At 34.8% G+C, this 17,808-nt stretch overlaps 2 protein-coding genes across 3 annotated transcripts; both read right to left on the bottom strand.

Moving 5' to 3' along the window:
* Positions 1–38: 38 nt before the first annotated feature.
* LOC131528615 (prolyl 4-hydroxylase subunit alpha-2-like) lies at positions 39–8,153 on the bottom strand. The gene is made up of 14 exons (XM_058757905.1): positions 7,973–8,153; positions 7,230–7,323; positions 6,804–7,069; positions 6,498–6,716; positions 4,575–4,671; positions 4,218–4,492; positions 3,898–4,119; positions 3,657–3,793; positions 3,380–3,556; positions 1,421–1,485; positions 1,160–1,253; positions 727–777; positions 244–285; positions 39–119 (listed from the first exon to the last, which is right to left on the bottom strand). The coding sequence occupies exons 1-14, from the start codon at positions 8,043–8,045 to the stop codon at positions 39–41; spliced, it is 1,893 nt and encodes a 630-aa protein (XP_058613888.1). The 5' UTR covers positions 8,046–8,153.
* Positions 8,154–10,422: 2,269 nt separating this feature from the next.
* On the bottom strand, positions 10,423–17,321 carry LOC131526846 (prolyl 4-hydroxylase subunit alpha-1-like). Of its 2 annotated transcripts, none has more exons than XM_058755483.1 (14): positions 17,216–17,321; positions 14,373–14,469; positions 14,042–14,190; positions 13,734–13,859; positions 13,411–13,632; positions 13,164–13,306; positions 12,883–13,059; positions 12,361–12,413; positions 12,067–12,163; positions 11,739–11,789; positions 11,240–11,278; positions 11,061–11,129; positions 10,872–10,968; positions 10,423–10,743 (listed from the first exon to the last, which is right to left on the bottom strand). In XM_058755483.1, the coding sequence occupies exons 2-14, from the start codon at positions 14,378–14,380 to the stop codon at positions 10,673–10,675; spliced, it is 1,302 nt and encodes a 433-aa protein (XP_058611466.1). In that variant the 5' UTR covers positions 14,381–14,469; positions 17,216–17,321; the 3' UTR covers positions 10,423–10,672. The 2 variants fall into 2 exon arrangements, with proteins under 2 accessions (XP_058611466.1, XP_058611457.1); XM_058755474.1 differs by lacking the exon at positions 17,216–17,321 and adding an exon at positions 14,817–14,977.
* Positions 17,322–17,808: the final 487 nt, after the last annotated feature.

The following is a 17,808-nucleotide window of genomic DNA, read 5'->3' as shown; positions in this document are numbered from 1 at the left end:
TTATAATTATTATCACTTTTTTGTTGTAAATGTATACATTAAGGGTTTACCTTTTCTGGCTGCACCGCAACTCCGACGTCAGGGAAGACGGTGGCGCCTCCTATCTCCACATCACTCATCTACAACAAGAGCCCGTGACTTATTTTGAGCATTTTTCCCCACAGGTTAAATCTATAGGAATAGCTATAGAAATACTTGAGTCAAATAGTTTTTCTGACAGCTGTACTTACGCTGTCAACTTACATAAATTAGGAATGTAGCAATCCTGTCATTCTCTCCTGTCTCCTGTGAGGTCAAACATTCTTAAGTTAGTTTGCGTTTATTTGATTAGTCAATATGTAAACCATCTCTCATTGACACAGAATAAAGCAATAAGCCCCAAGAAGCCGTGGTTTACACGGGACTTATTGCTTTTATAAAAAGGTTATTCCATAAGGTTTCACAAAATAAAACAGAGCAAATAAAGTGTAATGATATTAATAAAAACATTATTCTTCCACCAAACAATGTAGTTCCTCAGAAACGGCTGTGATTACAACAAAGTGGTTGCCGAGCAACACACAAATGTAAACAAAGGTGTTTATAGAGTAATTTACAACAGCTTCGGACTTGGCTCAATCAATCAGAACCAAGGACCGGAACTATCCGTTTTATTTGTGCTCTTAAAGCCAGCAAGCTATGTAGAATACAACACCTTATGATGGTATTTTAGTATAGTGAATTTACCAGTGCATCATAATGTGGTTCAAATATGCCACCAATCCCATAATTCTGAACCTGAAAAAAAAAATTATTGCATCACTCAAGCATCACTATTGAAATGAAAATTACTAAGTAAAACTGAACTGTTTAGACTCCAGTGTGTCACAGGGAAAATACGTTTAATGTAGGCTACTTACTGTAAGAACTCAAGTGTGATAAATCAGTTAAATTAAATTTTATATTAATATAAGACCTCCAAAGTTTACTGTGTGTAACTCCTTGGCAACAGATAGTGTTAGCAAATGAATGTTGCCTGTAAAGTTTGAGCTTTCTTTCTTTCTTTCTTTGCTTGTTTATTTAGGTAGTGTGCAAAGTAAGTTAACTGTAAGACACAGCTGGCAGAAAAGAAAAATATATGCTTCCAATGATCATGTTTCTTTCTTATAATGTGACGTACAAGCAGTGGTTCAGCTGTTTCCACGGAGAGTCCAGTAGCATCTGCAATCCTCTGACTGACTCGAGCAGACACAGGGTCATCTTGTAAAAAAACACTGAAAATATAGTGATAATTTTTCTTTGCATAATAAGTGCATGACCAAAAATATTTTGTAATCAATGAAAAAAATATTTACTTATACATCTTGTAAGATTATGACAATTTTCATTTTGGGGCGAACTGTCCCTTTATTGAGGAGATTTGATAAAAAATGTATTAAACCTTTGAGAAACACGGTGTTTTGAGATTGCTCCCTGTCCATCTTCATAAACCTTCGATCTAGAAAGCTAGGTCACAAATTGGAATGAACTGTCAGATACCGAATTATGTAGTTTATTAGTATGGACAAAAGTATGTGAACACCCAAATGCCACATTTAATTTCTAAATCATTAGCATTAGCAACATCTTCCACTCTTGTCGGAAGCTCTTCCTCTAGTCTAGAGCATGGCTGTGGAGAGTTTTGCTCCTATTCAAACACAAGAGCATCTGATTTTGTATGATACTTTGATCACACTTAAGGAGTTTCGAAGTCGTCATCGGATTGGTTGAATTCTACAGGATTTTGGGGAGATGTGTGTGTCGTGTTCTTTAAAGGGCACCTATTATGCAAAATTCACTTTTACGTTTGAACATAAATGTGTGTTGGCAGTGTGTGTACACAACCACCCTATAATGGTAAAAATCCACCCGCTCATTTTTTTTAATCCCCATAAATCATAAGCAGTGTCTCAGAACAAGCCGTTTGCAGAATCTGTAAAATGTGATTTCATATTTTACAGGCCCCACCCACGAGTGTTTACAGACACGGCTGTATTAGCAGAGACCCTGCTCTGAGTGAGCCATACACAATCCGTCATGTTTATCTTCACACTGACTAGAACATTTAAAAGAAGCGTTCAAGTGAGAAATATCTTCTTATTAGAGCTACAGAAATTATTCATTCAAGAGCAGTGAGTGATTTTCTGTTTTTGTATTATTGTTTGGGTCATATGTGACCCTGGACCACAAAACCAGTCTTAAGTCGCTGGGGTATATTTGTAGCAATAGCCAAAAATACACTGTATGGGTCAAAATTATAAATTTTTCTTTTATGCCAAAAATCATTAGGATATTAAGTAAAGATCATGTTCCATGAAGATATTTTGTAAATTTCTTACCGTAAATATATCAAAACTTAATTTTTGATTAGTAATATGCATTGCTAAGAACTTCATTTGGACAACTTTAAAGGCGATTTTCTCAATATTTGGATTTTTTTGCACCCTCAGATTCCAGATTTTCAAATGGTTGTATCTCGGCCAAATATTGTCCAATTCTAACAAACCATACATCAATGGAAAGCTTATTCATTCAGATTTCAGATTATGTATAAATCTCAATTTCGAAAAATTGACACTTAAGCCTGGTTTTGTTTTCCAGGGTCACACATTAGCAATATAGGAACTGTATATTATGCTGCTGTCACTTAATACACAGATCTAATATAAACATGTGATTTCTTTCCCAGCTGTTTTCCTTCACAGACTGTGTTTTTGTAACTTATTTGTGTTTTTAACATAAACTTATGTGTATTTGACAGTTTAAGCACAATAAGACATGAAAGAGAACTTAATTTAGTACTCACATGTCATGTGACAGCCAAGGCACAGCCCTCTTCTGAAAAAGTGGATGGGGAGCAGCAGCAGCAGCTCATTTGCATTTAATGAGACATGCATGAAAACAGCATATTTCTGCATCCACTCAGGAATTTTCAGAATAATATAGTAAATGATCTGTTGGGATATTTTGAGCTGGAACTTCACAGACACATTCTGGGGACACCTGAGACTTCTATTACATATTGTAAAAAGGGGCATAATAGGTGCCTTTTAATGTTCTGCCTGGAAACAAAGATGCTGTGATGCCAAATCCCCTCATGGAAGAAGAAAGCCGTCGTGTTTACAACTGTGACAATAAGCACTAATCAGGATCAACTAAACACTAGATTTTCAAAAGTATGTGAAATATGTAAGTTCACCTATGTATCATGTAAGTCAGCATTATGACTTGTCTTCACTGGAATTAAAGATGTCCCCATACTTTTGCCCAGTGAACTGTATAATAAAAACATCATCAACACTAACAAGAAAAAATGTGAATATAATGTTTTTTTTTATGTATGTGTGTGTTAGACATTCACTAGAGGTCTGGAGATATTCTTCAGGATCTCTATCTCTCGGTCTGAAATAATGTCATGATATCTGATGATTCGAGGCTCATCCCACTCCACTTCCTCTTTCACCGGTGCGTACATCAGTCTGGGGTTTCCTCCACCTGTGCTGTACCTACAGGACAGCGCCCTCTGCCTCTTGGAGGTCTGATTTTATAAAATATAATCACCTTTCATTCAATACACAAAGAATTACATTGGCCGTTTCATGTCAAATAATGATTTGAATTTAAAACAGTGCACTTGCCCTCTCATCAACCTCTCCTCTGCACAGTGCCTCATAGTTACTCGACTCTGTGTTCAGTATGAATATGTCAGGGTTTGAAGTTCTCTGTGAGTGAAGGAGTATGTTCAGCTGATCTCTGACTTCTTCATTAGTTGGATCTAATGCAAATGTTTAGGAATCACAGAGTTTTATATCTGGCCTAAAATATAAAAATACTAGTGTTACTATTATTAGTATTAACTTAAGGTCACCATAGCCTCACCAATATTAAGAAGCTCTCTGTTGAAGTAGATGGCCACAGGTAGGCTGCCGAAATGATAGGCTGAGAATATAAGAACATTTAACAACTCTTCCTCAGTAATGGCGGAGTATTCTGTTAATGTGTCCAGACTGTACAGAAACCAGAGAAAGGCATGCTGGAATTTGTCCTCGTTGTAAGCGGCCAGCCCAACATGGTAAGCTTCATCTGCACTTAATGACATTTCTGTGAAGTCAAAACAGATCAAAGCTGATTTTTGAAACAGAAAAAAAGTGAAACACTCTCAGTGAAACTGCACTGGTGCAAAACTGTGGACAGTTCACCCTTCATGATGTCTTCTGGGTAGAGTTTGTAGATCTCTTGCAGTCTGATCAGTCCTAAAGCTGCACCATTCAAATCCTCTGGCTGTGGGATCTCAAAGAACTCCAAATCATCCTGATACTCGTTACATTGATAAAAACTGGGTTGAATGTGTTTTACAATATTCATTAATTCATCTCTCTGTTGACTGAGGAATTTGTAAGCTGCCACAGGGTCTCTCATGATTTCCTCAGGGTCCACAGGGTCAGAGTACGAAAGCAGAAGATTCAGATAAACACTGGATTGAAGAGAGGGATTCATCAGAAGTTGTATTGTTTAAAAAAATAATAATTACATAATCCTAGATCTAAGCGTTTCACCTCTTCATTGTCTCTATATTCTTTTCCTCAGCATCAATGTATTGACTAAAGCTCATCAGAAGGTCTTTCTTCTTCTCAACAAGCTGTGTAATTTGATCTATAGTATAAAGCATCTGCACTTAAATTTCAAAAAGCATTTGATATATGTATTTTTCTTTTCACTAGGGGTATTATGAAAAAGGTTTAAGTCATCAAAGTAAGAAATCAAAGTGAGAGTCAATAATGGAATTTAAAAGTTAAAATCTACACAAGTAACTATGTTTTGTATAAGTGCATCAAATACGGCAAAACTGTGTTAGAATTTGCTTAATTATTTTGGTGAAAAGTCTCACAAATTAATACATACAATGAACTTGTCATGGCAACAGTTTAAAAAATATTACAACAGTAAATTAATAACAATTAAAAAACAAATCAAATATAATGAATTGATATTGAATTGAATTACTGTATAAATAATAACCTGTTGATGAGAAGAATTCATGTCCAGCAGTACAGACAGTCCAAAAACACAACACAAATGTCAATTCCCTTGCGCCCATTATCAAACCTTCAGTATCTCAAAACACAACTTCTGTATGTATACCTTGAAGTGAAATTAGCTCAAATACAGACCATTATAAACATCTTTTCAGAGACACACCTGTATCTGCCAACTTTATAGTTTCTCGGTACTCCTACTATCTGATTAAAAACAAAACCGAAACTTTAAATCAATGAGCTCTCACGTGTCGCCAGGCTGGTTGTGGGAACAAGGAAGCATAGAAGCAGGATCTAATCGCAGCAGTGATTTTTACTATCCAATTTAAAAACACCCAGGAGCACTGGAGAACAAAGTCTCCGCAATCTAACAACAATCACAGCAAATCTTCATAGCACAGACAAGAACAAACTACAACTGAAAACTGAGGCCTATACAAACACATTTGCTAATCAGTTAACAACTGAGTAACTATGTAAACAAATAGGTGCATAATAGTAACTAAGACAACCAAAGAAACTAATCGAAGACGAAACACAGGGACCAAAGGAAGTAGAAATATATAATCAACATAAAGGTCCTCAAAACAGAACATAAATGTGATATCATGACATATCACAATAATTTTGTTTCTTCTATAATTATTAGTTACTTATTATCAATTAGTTGTCTTATTATCATTGCTTATTATCAAGACCTGCTCTGATGTTGCCGAAAAACAGGTTAAATTTTACTGACATAAGTGTCCTTTTTGTTGTATTGTTGCAGGATGCTGCGTCAACAATCACGCCTGCATAACATGTAAGTCTGATTTATGACTAATGCAGAAACTAAAAGTAAAATGAATGATTACATTATTATATTTTCTGTGTGTTACTGAGCCCAAGGTCAATAATGTTTACAAACAGTCACTGTTTGTATTAAATGTGATTATACACAGTTTATAAAAGTTTGTTCTAAAAAATCTTAATTATCGTATAATAACTGAAGCAGCTCAGAATTATTAGTAAACACATACATAATGTGTCGGTTTATTATGTCATATATGTATGTCATGTGCATACACGAAGACACTGAAGTATGTTGACAGCCTTGTTTTTCGGTGAGTCACACACACACATGCATTTCATTTACAGGAATAACTCCATACTGGCTGCTGATTAATCCACTCAATGTTATTATCCATTGAAATCTTACATAGAAACTTATTTTAAACTTATTATATTTTAATCTATTGAACTTTTTAAATTGCATATTACAAATTATAGTTAATTATAGTTCTCAAGAAGTGAAGGAGTCTGTTCAGCTGAGCTCTAACTTCATCATTACTTGGATCTGAGGCAAACATGTTTATGACTTGAATCACAACAATTTGGTAAAACTGTCCAGCAACCATAAATATAAAAATATTAGTAATAAACTTCAGGACACCATGAGCTCACCCAGATTCAGAAGCTCTTGGTCGTAGTAGTTTTGAGGTAGGCTGCCAAACCAATAGGCTGAGGAATTGAGGTAATAGAGCAACTCTTTCTCTGAAGTCATTGAGCTTTTTGCTAATTTGTTCAAACTGTACAGAAACCAGAGAAAGGCATGCTGGAATTTGCGCTCTTCGTAAGCAACCCATCCCACATGGTATGCTTCATCCGCATTTAGAGATGTTTCTGTGAAATCAAAACAGATTGCTGATTTTTGAAAGGCTTAAAAAGTGAAACTCTCTCAGTGAAACTGCAAAACTGTGGACAGCTTACTGTTTGAGATGTTGTGTGGGTAAAATTTGTAGATCTCTTGCAGTCTGATTAATCCTAAAGCAGCACCATCCAAGTCCTCCATTTGTGGGATCTCTAGGAAGTCATCCTGATACGTGTTACACTGATAACTCAACTGAAAGTGTTCTATAATAGTAATCAATTCATTTCTCAATCTTCTGAGGAGTTTGTAAGCTGCCACAGGATCTCTCACGGCTTTCTCAGGGTCCTCGGATTCAGAGTATGAAAGTAGAAGATTCTGAAGAGCACTGAATTGAAGACATCATAAGTTGAAGTGTTAAAAAAAGTTAATAACATAATCCTTATGAAAACACATATAAGACAGTAAACATCCAGATTTGTACATTTTGATGCTTTTTCATAAAAAACAAGCAAACAAACAAACAAAAACATTAATCTTGCTTTCACCTCTTCATCTCCACATCCTTTTCTTCAGCATCAATGCACTGACTCAAGCTCATCAGAAGGTTTTTCTTCATCTCAAAAAGCTGTGCAATTTGATCTATAAAACAATTGTCAAATTGCATTTGATTTATGCCTTAATATATTTACATCATTTTTTTTTTACATCATAGTGGTAATAATGAAAAATGATTAGTAGGTTAAATAAGAAACCAAAGAAAGAGTTAGAAGAGTAACCCCCCACAATATCTAATCTAACTAGGTTGTTTTAAATTTTATATGTGAGTGAATCGGTTTTGAAATTATGTTACAAACTGTGCTATACTATTATTATTATTATTATTATTATTATTACTTATTTTGCTCCTGGCTGACAAAAGACAATTTGACAAAAGACGATGATATCTATACAGTGGATGCGACGCGGCGCAACACGACACGACACGACAAATCCCCGAAAGTAAACAATTGATGTCTGGTTTTACTTATTAGGCTACTAAAAATGTTTTGGTTGAGACGCAGACGCAGAGAGTAGCTTCTGTTGTGACGCGAGCGAAAACGCGGTCGAGTCTGGTGTTGGAAGTCTCACGAATAGCCTACGTCCTACGTCCAATCTTGTGATGGCAACAGCATAAAAATAGTAAGAGATATATGGATGAAACACTAGCCTATAACATTATTATTAACAATTAAAAACTAATAAAATCTAAATAACTGAAACTGAACTGAAATATAATTTATAGTCTAACCTGTCGATGAGAAGAATTCATGCCCACAGACGATCCAAAAACACACCACAAATGTCAGTTCCTTAATGGCCATTATCAGATTCTTCAGACCTCAAAACGCAGTTTGCGTATGTGTAATTTGACGTGAAATTCAGCTTAAATACAAGCCATAGCCTACATCTTTTCAGAGAAACACCTGCTATCCAAGCATTACCAAAAACAAAAGCGAAACTTTACGCGAGTGAGCTTTCAGTTGGCAGACTGGTGTGTGTATATGTATATATTATAGCCTATATATATATATATATATATATATAGCCTATAGAGTAAATGCAGTGATTTTGTGTGTGTGTGTGTGTGTGTGTGTGTGTGTGTAGAATATATATAAATTTTGTTTTTATATTTCTCAGGTTTGTATTTTGTTTTTTCTTACAGTTTTATCTTTCAATGTACTTTCTGCTATAATTCAATCTTAGTATTGCTAAGCAGAAATGTAAATAAACTTCTTTTTTTCCCCCATTAACTTGGCATCTATCTTATACTCATTGGCATCTATCTTAAAGTGATTACATTTACTATTTAATATTGCTAGAGCTCTTCTGCTGCGTTCATGTCCCCCCGGGACGTTCATACTTAGGAGTTAACAAGGGACTTTTGGTTCAAATCACTTTGGTCAGGACAAGAGGGAGATTTAACTTTTCTACATAAAATTCAAGGTTTTTTTTTTTTTTTTAAACTCATACATCTACAAAATGATGAATAAAGAATGTGCATTGTTGTGTTTTTGCTTTTTTTTGGTTTTTATTCAATTTACGAATGTGATGTAAACTGAATCATTATATATTCTATGATAATTATACAATAATATAATATTTTGTATATGTAACATAGCTTTATTGTACATTACAAAAAAACAACAACAACAACAACAACAACAACAAAAAAAACCAAAACATTTAATTCGTTTCAACAAATTTACAGACAGGCAGACGCTGCATATAGGCCTACACTGAAAAAAAAAAAGCTGAGCAACTTAAAATTTTAAGGCAACCAGCTTCAGCAGATTTTTGTCGTTTTAAGTTTATACAACAAAAATTTGAGAATCTCCCACAAAAATAAGCCGAGCAAACTCAAAAATCTGCTGAAGCTGGTTGCCTTAAAATTTTAAGTTGGCTCAATTTTTTTTTTATTTTATTTTTTTTTACAGTGTATAGTCTTTGGCAACATCCATTGCATTGGACACGTTTTCTCAGACACGCCCCCAACTTGGAAACTTGGGATTAAAGAAAAGTTTGAGTTTCCCACTCGTAATAACGACTTTGTGGTGCCGTTCATGTGCATTCAACTCGTAAATACGATACCCGACGTGACTTGAACGCACTATTCAACCCTGTTCCTGGGGACCCCCTGTCCTGCAAAGTTTATTTCCAACCTGCTTCAGCACACCTGCTTGTATTTTCAAGCAATCTTGAGGAGCTTGATTAGCAGCTCCAAGTGTGTTTGATTAGTCAAGTCAAGTCAAGTCACCTTTATTTATATAGCGCTTTTACAATACAGATTGTGTCAAAGCACTTAACAGTATCAACAGATTAGGGTTGTAACTAAAGTCTGCTGGACAGTGGGTCCCCAGGAACAGGGTTGAAGGCCTATAGAATAATTTTTAAAAAGATGATAAGTTGAAAGGTTCGAATTTAAATTAATAAAATATTGATATACCTAATCACAGATCTGGATATGTTAACATTACATCTATAGTTCCGAGACATAATTGTATGCTTCTTTGAAAATCTGCCAAGGAGAGTAAATGATAAACGACATCCAAAAGTGAAGTGAAATGAACACTGCTGAACCTGAGAGCTATTTACACAAGTGTTTGAAAGATTAAGAAGAACCAGTCTGAACTGCATCTCAGCACATCTTCTGAGTTATTAAACAGTGATTGTTCTTTGCTAGTCCATAAGTGGAGTACATGCATATCAAACCATTACTGTAAAATGAAGGTAAAATGAACCTGCATATCTGCAACAATTATTCAGTGCAATTCAGTATATATTGCCCTGAAAACCTGCATAAAGGTCATAAAAATATTAAGCCACAGAAAGAGAGCAACTGACCAATGACTCTATATGATTCCTTCATTTATTTATTCACAGTTACAATCTTGCAAAATGATTCTTGGTTTATTGTGTGTGTTGCTGTGAGAGTTACGCCTCACTGAGGTTTGTTGACGGTCTTGTTCTCTGCATTTGAGGTTTATACACACACACAAAAATCAGCTTCAGACTTCATATGCAAACACTACTGACTGCCAGCCCAACACATTACAAAACTACACATACTGTACCACAAAACTTGTAAAACATGTAAATCATCATTCCAACACAGACGTAAAATTCAGCTTTAAAAAGAACTGCACAGAACACAGTAGCGTCTCATTTACAGGAATAACTCCTTACTGTCTGCTACGATTGATCCACTCAGGTAATGTGATTATCCATTGATATCTTGTTGAATCTTTATTTTACTCTATTGCACTTTTTGATTGTATATTATAATAATTATTAACATTACTGGCACCTATAGACAGTAGTAAATCACAGTTAAAGTTAATACAATATACAGCTATGTTACAGATATACAAAACTTGTGTGATACATAATGAACAGATACTTCTATAGTACAGATGCACTTCATATGATTTCTCCATGGTCTCTGTGTCTTTCACTCTGAGTATGACAAAGAACAGGGTCTTCTGAACTCCTGACCAAACTCATGGATCCATTTATTTGCCACTGAAAAGACACAGTATTTACATTAAATTTAGTCATTTTAACATAGATGTATTTATACATTATAGAATATACACAAAGAAACAGTAATCCAAACCTGTTATCTGTTATAAATATCTTTAAAAACCTACCCCATTTGTTACCCCTGAACACAGGGCATCCAGCATGCTCTGTATTCAAATCCACATTTCCATTCTTGCGGAGGTTGTACCAAAACACAGCTGAACCCTTAAACAGTAGAAAATGGATGCATGAATTTTACTTAAATTAATACTTAATTATTATAATATACCATATAGATCAGTGATTTGAGGGTTTACCTGTTTTGGCTTCAACGAAACGCCAACTTTAGGGAACACAGTGGAGCCCCCTATCTCCACATCACTCATCTACAGTAAGAGCACATCATTTATTATTCATAAGGATTGCACAATACAGGTAATATGGCAAATGGCAAAGCAATTCATATTTTCATTGGAATTTGCATGGCCAAACTTACATAAATTAAGAAGGTAGCAATTCTTCCATTCTCATCATCCTGTGAGATCAAACATTAAGTTATCTTGCAATGATTTTATTAGTTAATACCTGTATGTTATCAAGCGCTCAATAACACAGAATAAAGCTATTCAGTTTGAAGACCTAAAAGCGAGCCTGGGTTAAAGGGTCATGACATGAGAAATCAAATTTGCCTTGATCTTTTGGCATAGTCTATAAGAGGCTTGACACTTGATTACGCTCAATGCGAGTGTTGCACCACGTCAAAAGCAAATCACTGCTGCTATCTTGTCTACACGGGATACAGTAAACAGATGTTTACACCAACAAAACTGTTTGCCAATCAAGTGAAATATGTGAAAGAAAAAAGAAAAGATCTGGGGCAATGGGAAAGTCTCTTCATGTAATTACAGGCCTTATTTAACTCCTGAGGGAATCCATAGCAAATACTGTGTTGGCCAAATTGATGAAATGGCTTTATTTTAGTATAGTGATCTTACCCATTCATCATAATGTGGTTCATATTTGCCACCAATCCCATAATTCTGAACCTGGAAAATGATAAAGCAACAGGTAAAACAACACATAATATTTCATAAGGAAAATACATGTTAATCCTGAAATGAAACTGAAGTTCGATAAATGAGGTGAATATAAAATTATTATATGAAAATTTAATATCAGACCTCAAAGTGCTTAAACCTGGAAGTCTATATTATATTATATAGTGTAAGCGAATGTGACCAAGCTAGCTGCAAACAGAGTTGACCTTAAAAAGAGAAGCTGACGGTGCATTAACAGGTGATTTCTTATTTACTAGGACCGTACATGCAGGCCTTCAGCTGATTTCATGGAGAGTCCCGTGATGTCTGCAATCCTCTGATTGACACGAGCAACCACAGTGTTATCATCCTTTAGAAAAACACTGAAAACAAGGAAATGATATTTCAGCAACACTTTATAATAAGATTCAATTTGTTACATTATCAAATTCAACCAGATTGTAAAGTGTTTCCATTTTTCTTCCAGTAATAAGTGTGAAGAAATATAAGTACTATAATTTTACAGAAATGTAATGCAAATGTTGGGAACATAATGGGTAAAAAAAAATGAGATTATCACCTTTGAGAAGTACGGATCTTTGATACTCCCCCTTTAGTCTCAGACCTAGAAAGCTACAGAAGGCCACAAAAGGTAAATGGAACATCAAATATAAATATATATACACACTAGGTGGTCAAAAGTTTATGGTCACCAAATCTCTATATATGCCAAGTCTGGTTTAAAGCACTCCAATTCATCTTGACGATTTTCAATGATGTTCAAGTCTGGGTTTTTACAAAAAAAATCATTTCTTTATAAAACCTCACTTTGGGAGATTGTCATGCAGGAGCTAAGAAAAGGTCTCTCATTAAACTGCCACAAAGCTGGAAACACAATTCTCTAGAATATCATTATATTTCATTGCATCAAGATTTGTCTTCACTAGAATTAAGAGGCCAAGACGACTTTTAAAAGAAATGTTCATACTTTTACAATTAAACAGCACAATAAAACATCATCAAAAGTATTAACAAGATAATAGATTCTAATAATACTGACAATCAAATCTGATGTGTGTGTGTGTGTGTGTTAGACATTCACTAGAGGTCTGGAGATATTCTTCAGGATCTCTATCTCTCTGTCTGAAATAATGTCATGATATCTGATGATTCGAGGCTCATCCCACTCCACTTCCTCTTTCACCGGTGCGTACATCAGTCTGGGGTTTCCTCCACCTGTGCTGTACCTACAGGACAGCGCCCTCTGCCTCTTGGAGGTCTGATTTGATCAAATATAGTCAATTTCCAATTAACACACAAAGCTTCACACTGACAGTTTGTAATTTCATTTCAAATTATTTAAATTTGAGACGTTGCACTTGCCCTCTCATCAATCTCTCCTCTGCACAGTGTCTCATATTTACTTGACTGTGTGTTCAGTGTGAATATGTCAGGGTTTGACGTTCTCTGGAAGCGAAGGAGTCTATACAGGTTCAGCAGAACTTTGACTTCATCGTTAGTTGGGTCTGAGGCAAAGAAGTTTATGGCTTCAACAGTCTAATTGCAAAGTTTTCTGACAACCTCATATATAAAAATATCAATAATAAACTTCATGTCACCATAAGCTCACCCAGGTTTAAAAGCCGTTGGCCAAAGTACATTGCCACAGGTAGGCTGCCGAAATGATAGGCTGAGTCACTAAGGTAACGGAGCAACTCTTTCTCAGTAATGGCTGAGTATTCTGTTAATCTGTCAAGGCTGTACAGAAACCAGAGAAAGGCATGCTGGAATTTGTTCTGTCTAAAAGCGATCAACCCAACAATATAAGCTTCATCTGCATTTAAAGATGTTTCTGTGAAATGAGAAATGAAAGCATCAATCAGACTGGAACTTGTTTTGAAAGGAAAAAAGTGAAACTCTTGCAATGAAACCCCATTGGTGCAGACAATTCACCTTTTGTGATGTTGTGCGGGTAGAGTTTGTAGAGCTCTTGCAGACTGATCAGTCCTAAAGCTGCGCCCTCCAAATCCTCTATCTGTGGGATCTGTGCATATTCCAGCAGTATCTGATACACGTTGTCTGATTTTCAAATATGAGAACAGATCCATAAACAACTGCATTGAGAAAGTTTAATACATCTTGAAAGCATTTATCACTGTTTCACTCTTTCATCAACAGTCCTCCTCCACATTTCTATTCCTATTAGAAATCTACAATGCATGTTTAGACATTTCACTTAAAAAACTTAAATAAGATCTCACCTTTATAAAGACTCTTTTGAGTGTATTCTTCAATGCTCAACCATTCAGCTCTCAGTCGTATAAGGAGTTTTAAAGCTGCCACGGGGTCTTTTATTTCCTCAGGGTCCACAGGGTCTAAGTATGTGCCCAGTTGAAGAAGCAGAAGATCCCTGGATTGAAGATAAAAGTTCATCAAATGTTGTTGTGTTAAATAAATGTATTTAATAATATAATCTTGATCTAAAACCAGATATAAGATTGTTGTCACAATTAGATTCCTATACCAGATTGTTGCTGTAAACTGAAAAGCTCTTAATTAAAATATTTCATGGTTTATATATGAAATTTTCACCTCTTCATTCTCTTTACAATTTCTTCTTCAGCATCGATGTACAAACTGAAGGTCGCCAGAAGGAATTTCTCCTCCCCAAAAAGTTGTGAAATTTTATCTATAAAACAATTACATCTGCACTTAATTGTTAAAAAACTTTTATTTATTTATTTATTTTTCAACATAACTGGCGGTAAAATTTGTAGAAACCAAAAAGAGAGTTAATAATTGTTTAGTCATTAATGGAATCAATAATTTAAAAAGTGAAAATTTGATTGTAAATCTGATTATAGTCAAAAGTGTCTCACAAATTAATAAAGAAAATCATTTATAAGGCAGCATTATAAGCACATTAGAGAATTATGGATAAAACAGTAAATTAACAATTAATTGAATGAATTAATTGAAATGAATACACTCAAATTAATTAATTGACATCGTATCCAAAGATAAATAATAATGTACCTGTTGAAGTGAAGAATTCATCGCTAGTAGCACAGGCAATCAAAGAACACGCCACAAGTACAGTCAGTTCCTTTACGGCCATTATCAGACCTTTAATACCTTGTTCAATATCAATAAGGGAACTAGTAGAGCTTAAATACAGAGTGTTTATGTGCATCCTTTTAAAGACACACCTGCATTACATCATCTGCCTGAATTTTCCAACTTTATACTGCACTCAAAGACTTATGAAACGAAAGTGAAAATTAACATGAGTGAATTCTCGTGACAACAATGATGCTTCAAAAATAGTCTTTCATTTCTTGTAAGTAGTAATTATGTACCTATAATAACTGGACACACATTGTTGTGTTTGTTCGATCATGAGACCTGTTTTAAAATCATTTAACACCGAATACACAATGGACATATGTGACCCTGGACCACAAAACCAGTCTTAACTAGCACAGGTATATTTGTAGCAATAGCCAAAAAATACATTGTATGGGACAAAATTATCGATTTTTCTTTTATGCCAAAAATCATTAGATATTAAGTAAAGATCATGTTCCATGAATATATTTTGTAAATTTCTTACTGTAAATGTATGAAAACTTAATTTTGATTAGTAATATGCATTGCTAAGAACTTCATTTGGACAACTTTAAAGGCATTTTTCCTCAATATTTTGATGTTTTTGCACCCTCAGATTGCAGATTTTCAAATAGTTGTATCTCGGCCAAATATTGTCCGATCCTAACAAACCATACATCAATGGAAAGATTATTTATTCAGCTTTCAGATTATGTATAAATCTCAATTTCAAAAAATTTACACTTAAGACTGGTTTTGTCGTCCAGGGTCACATATAGAATTGTTAGTTAATCTATGTTTACCATATTAGTCACTGTTTAGTTTACTGTATTATTTCTATTAGTCATTTGTTTACAATTTTATGTGTGTTTGTTGTGCAATCATATTTTATCTGAGCTCTTATTTGAAATGATCTACTTTCCGAAAAGTCTGTAGGAACTAGTCCACCCAGTTCTTTAATAGCAGGAACAGGTTTCACAACCAAATCTCTGCATTTCATTATAGGATGTCAGGTTGATGTATCAACAGAGTATTTACACACATTTTTCACAAAGCGGTCTCACTTGTCTAGAAGTGGTATGTGCAACAGTTCAGACTCAATTTTCCAAATTTCTATTGCCTTCATAGGCAGATAACACAATAAACAGAAGAATAATTCCTCTGTCATTCAACACATGGTTACAAAAATGCTGTGTTAGCAACCATGTCTGCATCACATGAGTGTGACTAATGCGGAAACTAAAAGTTAAAGTACATCATTACATCAGCATATATGTGTTGTGTGTGGGTCATATCTCACACATGACAGCCTTATTGTTTCTCCATGCAGGGTTCACCTAAACATCCAGCTTAAAACAGAACAGGGACGGAGACAGATCATATGTCATACCACAATACCTGTATGTCATTCCTACTGGAACTCAACACAAACATTCATGGAAAATCATACTGATTCCTGCACTTCCTGATCTGGATTGGTGAAAAAACTGAAGAATGTCTTACATGTTTACATGTTTTATGGGGTCATTACATGAACGTAATGGATTTTATGCTGTATAAACTGTAGTTTCCGTAACCCTACCCCTCACACAAAACTTCTGCATTTTTATATTTAAAAAAAAAAAGAAGATAATTCTGTATGATTTATAAGTTGGTTTCCTCATGGGACCAAAATGTCCAAGGTGCAAATTACTGCTATAGACCTATTATACTTGTGGGCAGGGGCGGACTTAACCAATAGGCGAGGTAAGCGGCTTCTTAGGGCCCCGCCCCGTCTGATATTCGCGAAACATACTTGGCAAATGCATCAGTATGTATTTGTGTTATGGAGAGCGTCAAATGTCAACCCATTCTCACTCCCAAGGCGTCAAAAACTGAAGCATGGTCAAACTCCTTTCGCGTCACTATGAAGACGCCAAAGGTGCCCCTAGGCGTCATTATATGACAAAATAGGATCTCCATTGCTTTCAGTTACTTGCTTTATGCGTCAGGTCAAGACGCTTATGGAAAATGACAACACGTTATCCTCCGTTGTTTTCAGTTGTTTGTCTTAGTTTAATGGTTTGCATGCATTTGTAAAAAATTTATAAATCATTTTATATACATTTATACTTTTATTGGAGCACCTAACCTATGGAATTAGATTTGTGCCAAATAAAATGAATGTAATTTTTCAAGAAACGTATGAAAATATCAAGTGAAACTGAATAAAATGTCTTTGAAACTAAAAAATAAATAAATTACAGGCAAAATCTTTGACCTCGTTTTTAATATACTGCACGTTTTGCAACTGTTTTCTCATCTTTCATTCGTTGATCTGTACTTACAAATGCACTTCCAGAGTTTTCATTTACGATTCTGAAGTTTTCATTTACGCTTCTGAAGTTTTTGTTCGCCATTCTGGCACAAACATCTCGTGGGGGCGGGGTTAACAGCGGTGTGTTCTCATTGGCTACTGAGTTTTTGATTGACAGCTTCTTGACCTGGAAGTGAAGGCGTCAGTATCGTTGCGCCTCATTTCATTATTAAATGAAATTTCATTATTTTCATTATTAAAGTACTGTAATACTGGAAATATTGTATAATGTTCAGTGTTCTCTTATGATGTTTGTTTATTGCTCTTGATTCTTTTGCATTATAGGGTCTGATTAGGTTGAGCTGTTACATTTGAAATACAATACTATACTGTGATATTCAGACGTCAATAAAGTCTCACTCCAACCAGGCAATCAAGCTTATTTTATTACATATCCCACACAATGTTCTTGCTGCCAATTGTTTTTATCATGCTGATCATTTTGTTTAGTTATTTTATTTAGTTTACATCATCATCTAACATTTAAAGTTTGAAATACATTTTTAACAATCATCAACTCAAGTGTGACTTTTATAAACCAGTTGAATGAATGTAAATGAAAAT

The sequence above is a fragment of the Onychostoma macrolepis genome, chromosome 02 (assembly GCF_012432095.1).
Source record: "Onychostoma macrolepis isolate SWU-2019 chromosome 02, ASM1243209v1, whole genome shotgun sequence".
In the NCBI taxonomy this organism is placed as follows: Eukaryota; Metazoa; Chordata; class Actinopteri; order Cypriniformes; family Cyprinidae; genus Onychostoma; species Onychostoma macrolepis.
The sequence above is the reverse complement of the archived record's forward strand: the minus strand, read 5'-3'. Positions and strand labels throughout refer to the sequence as shown.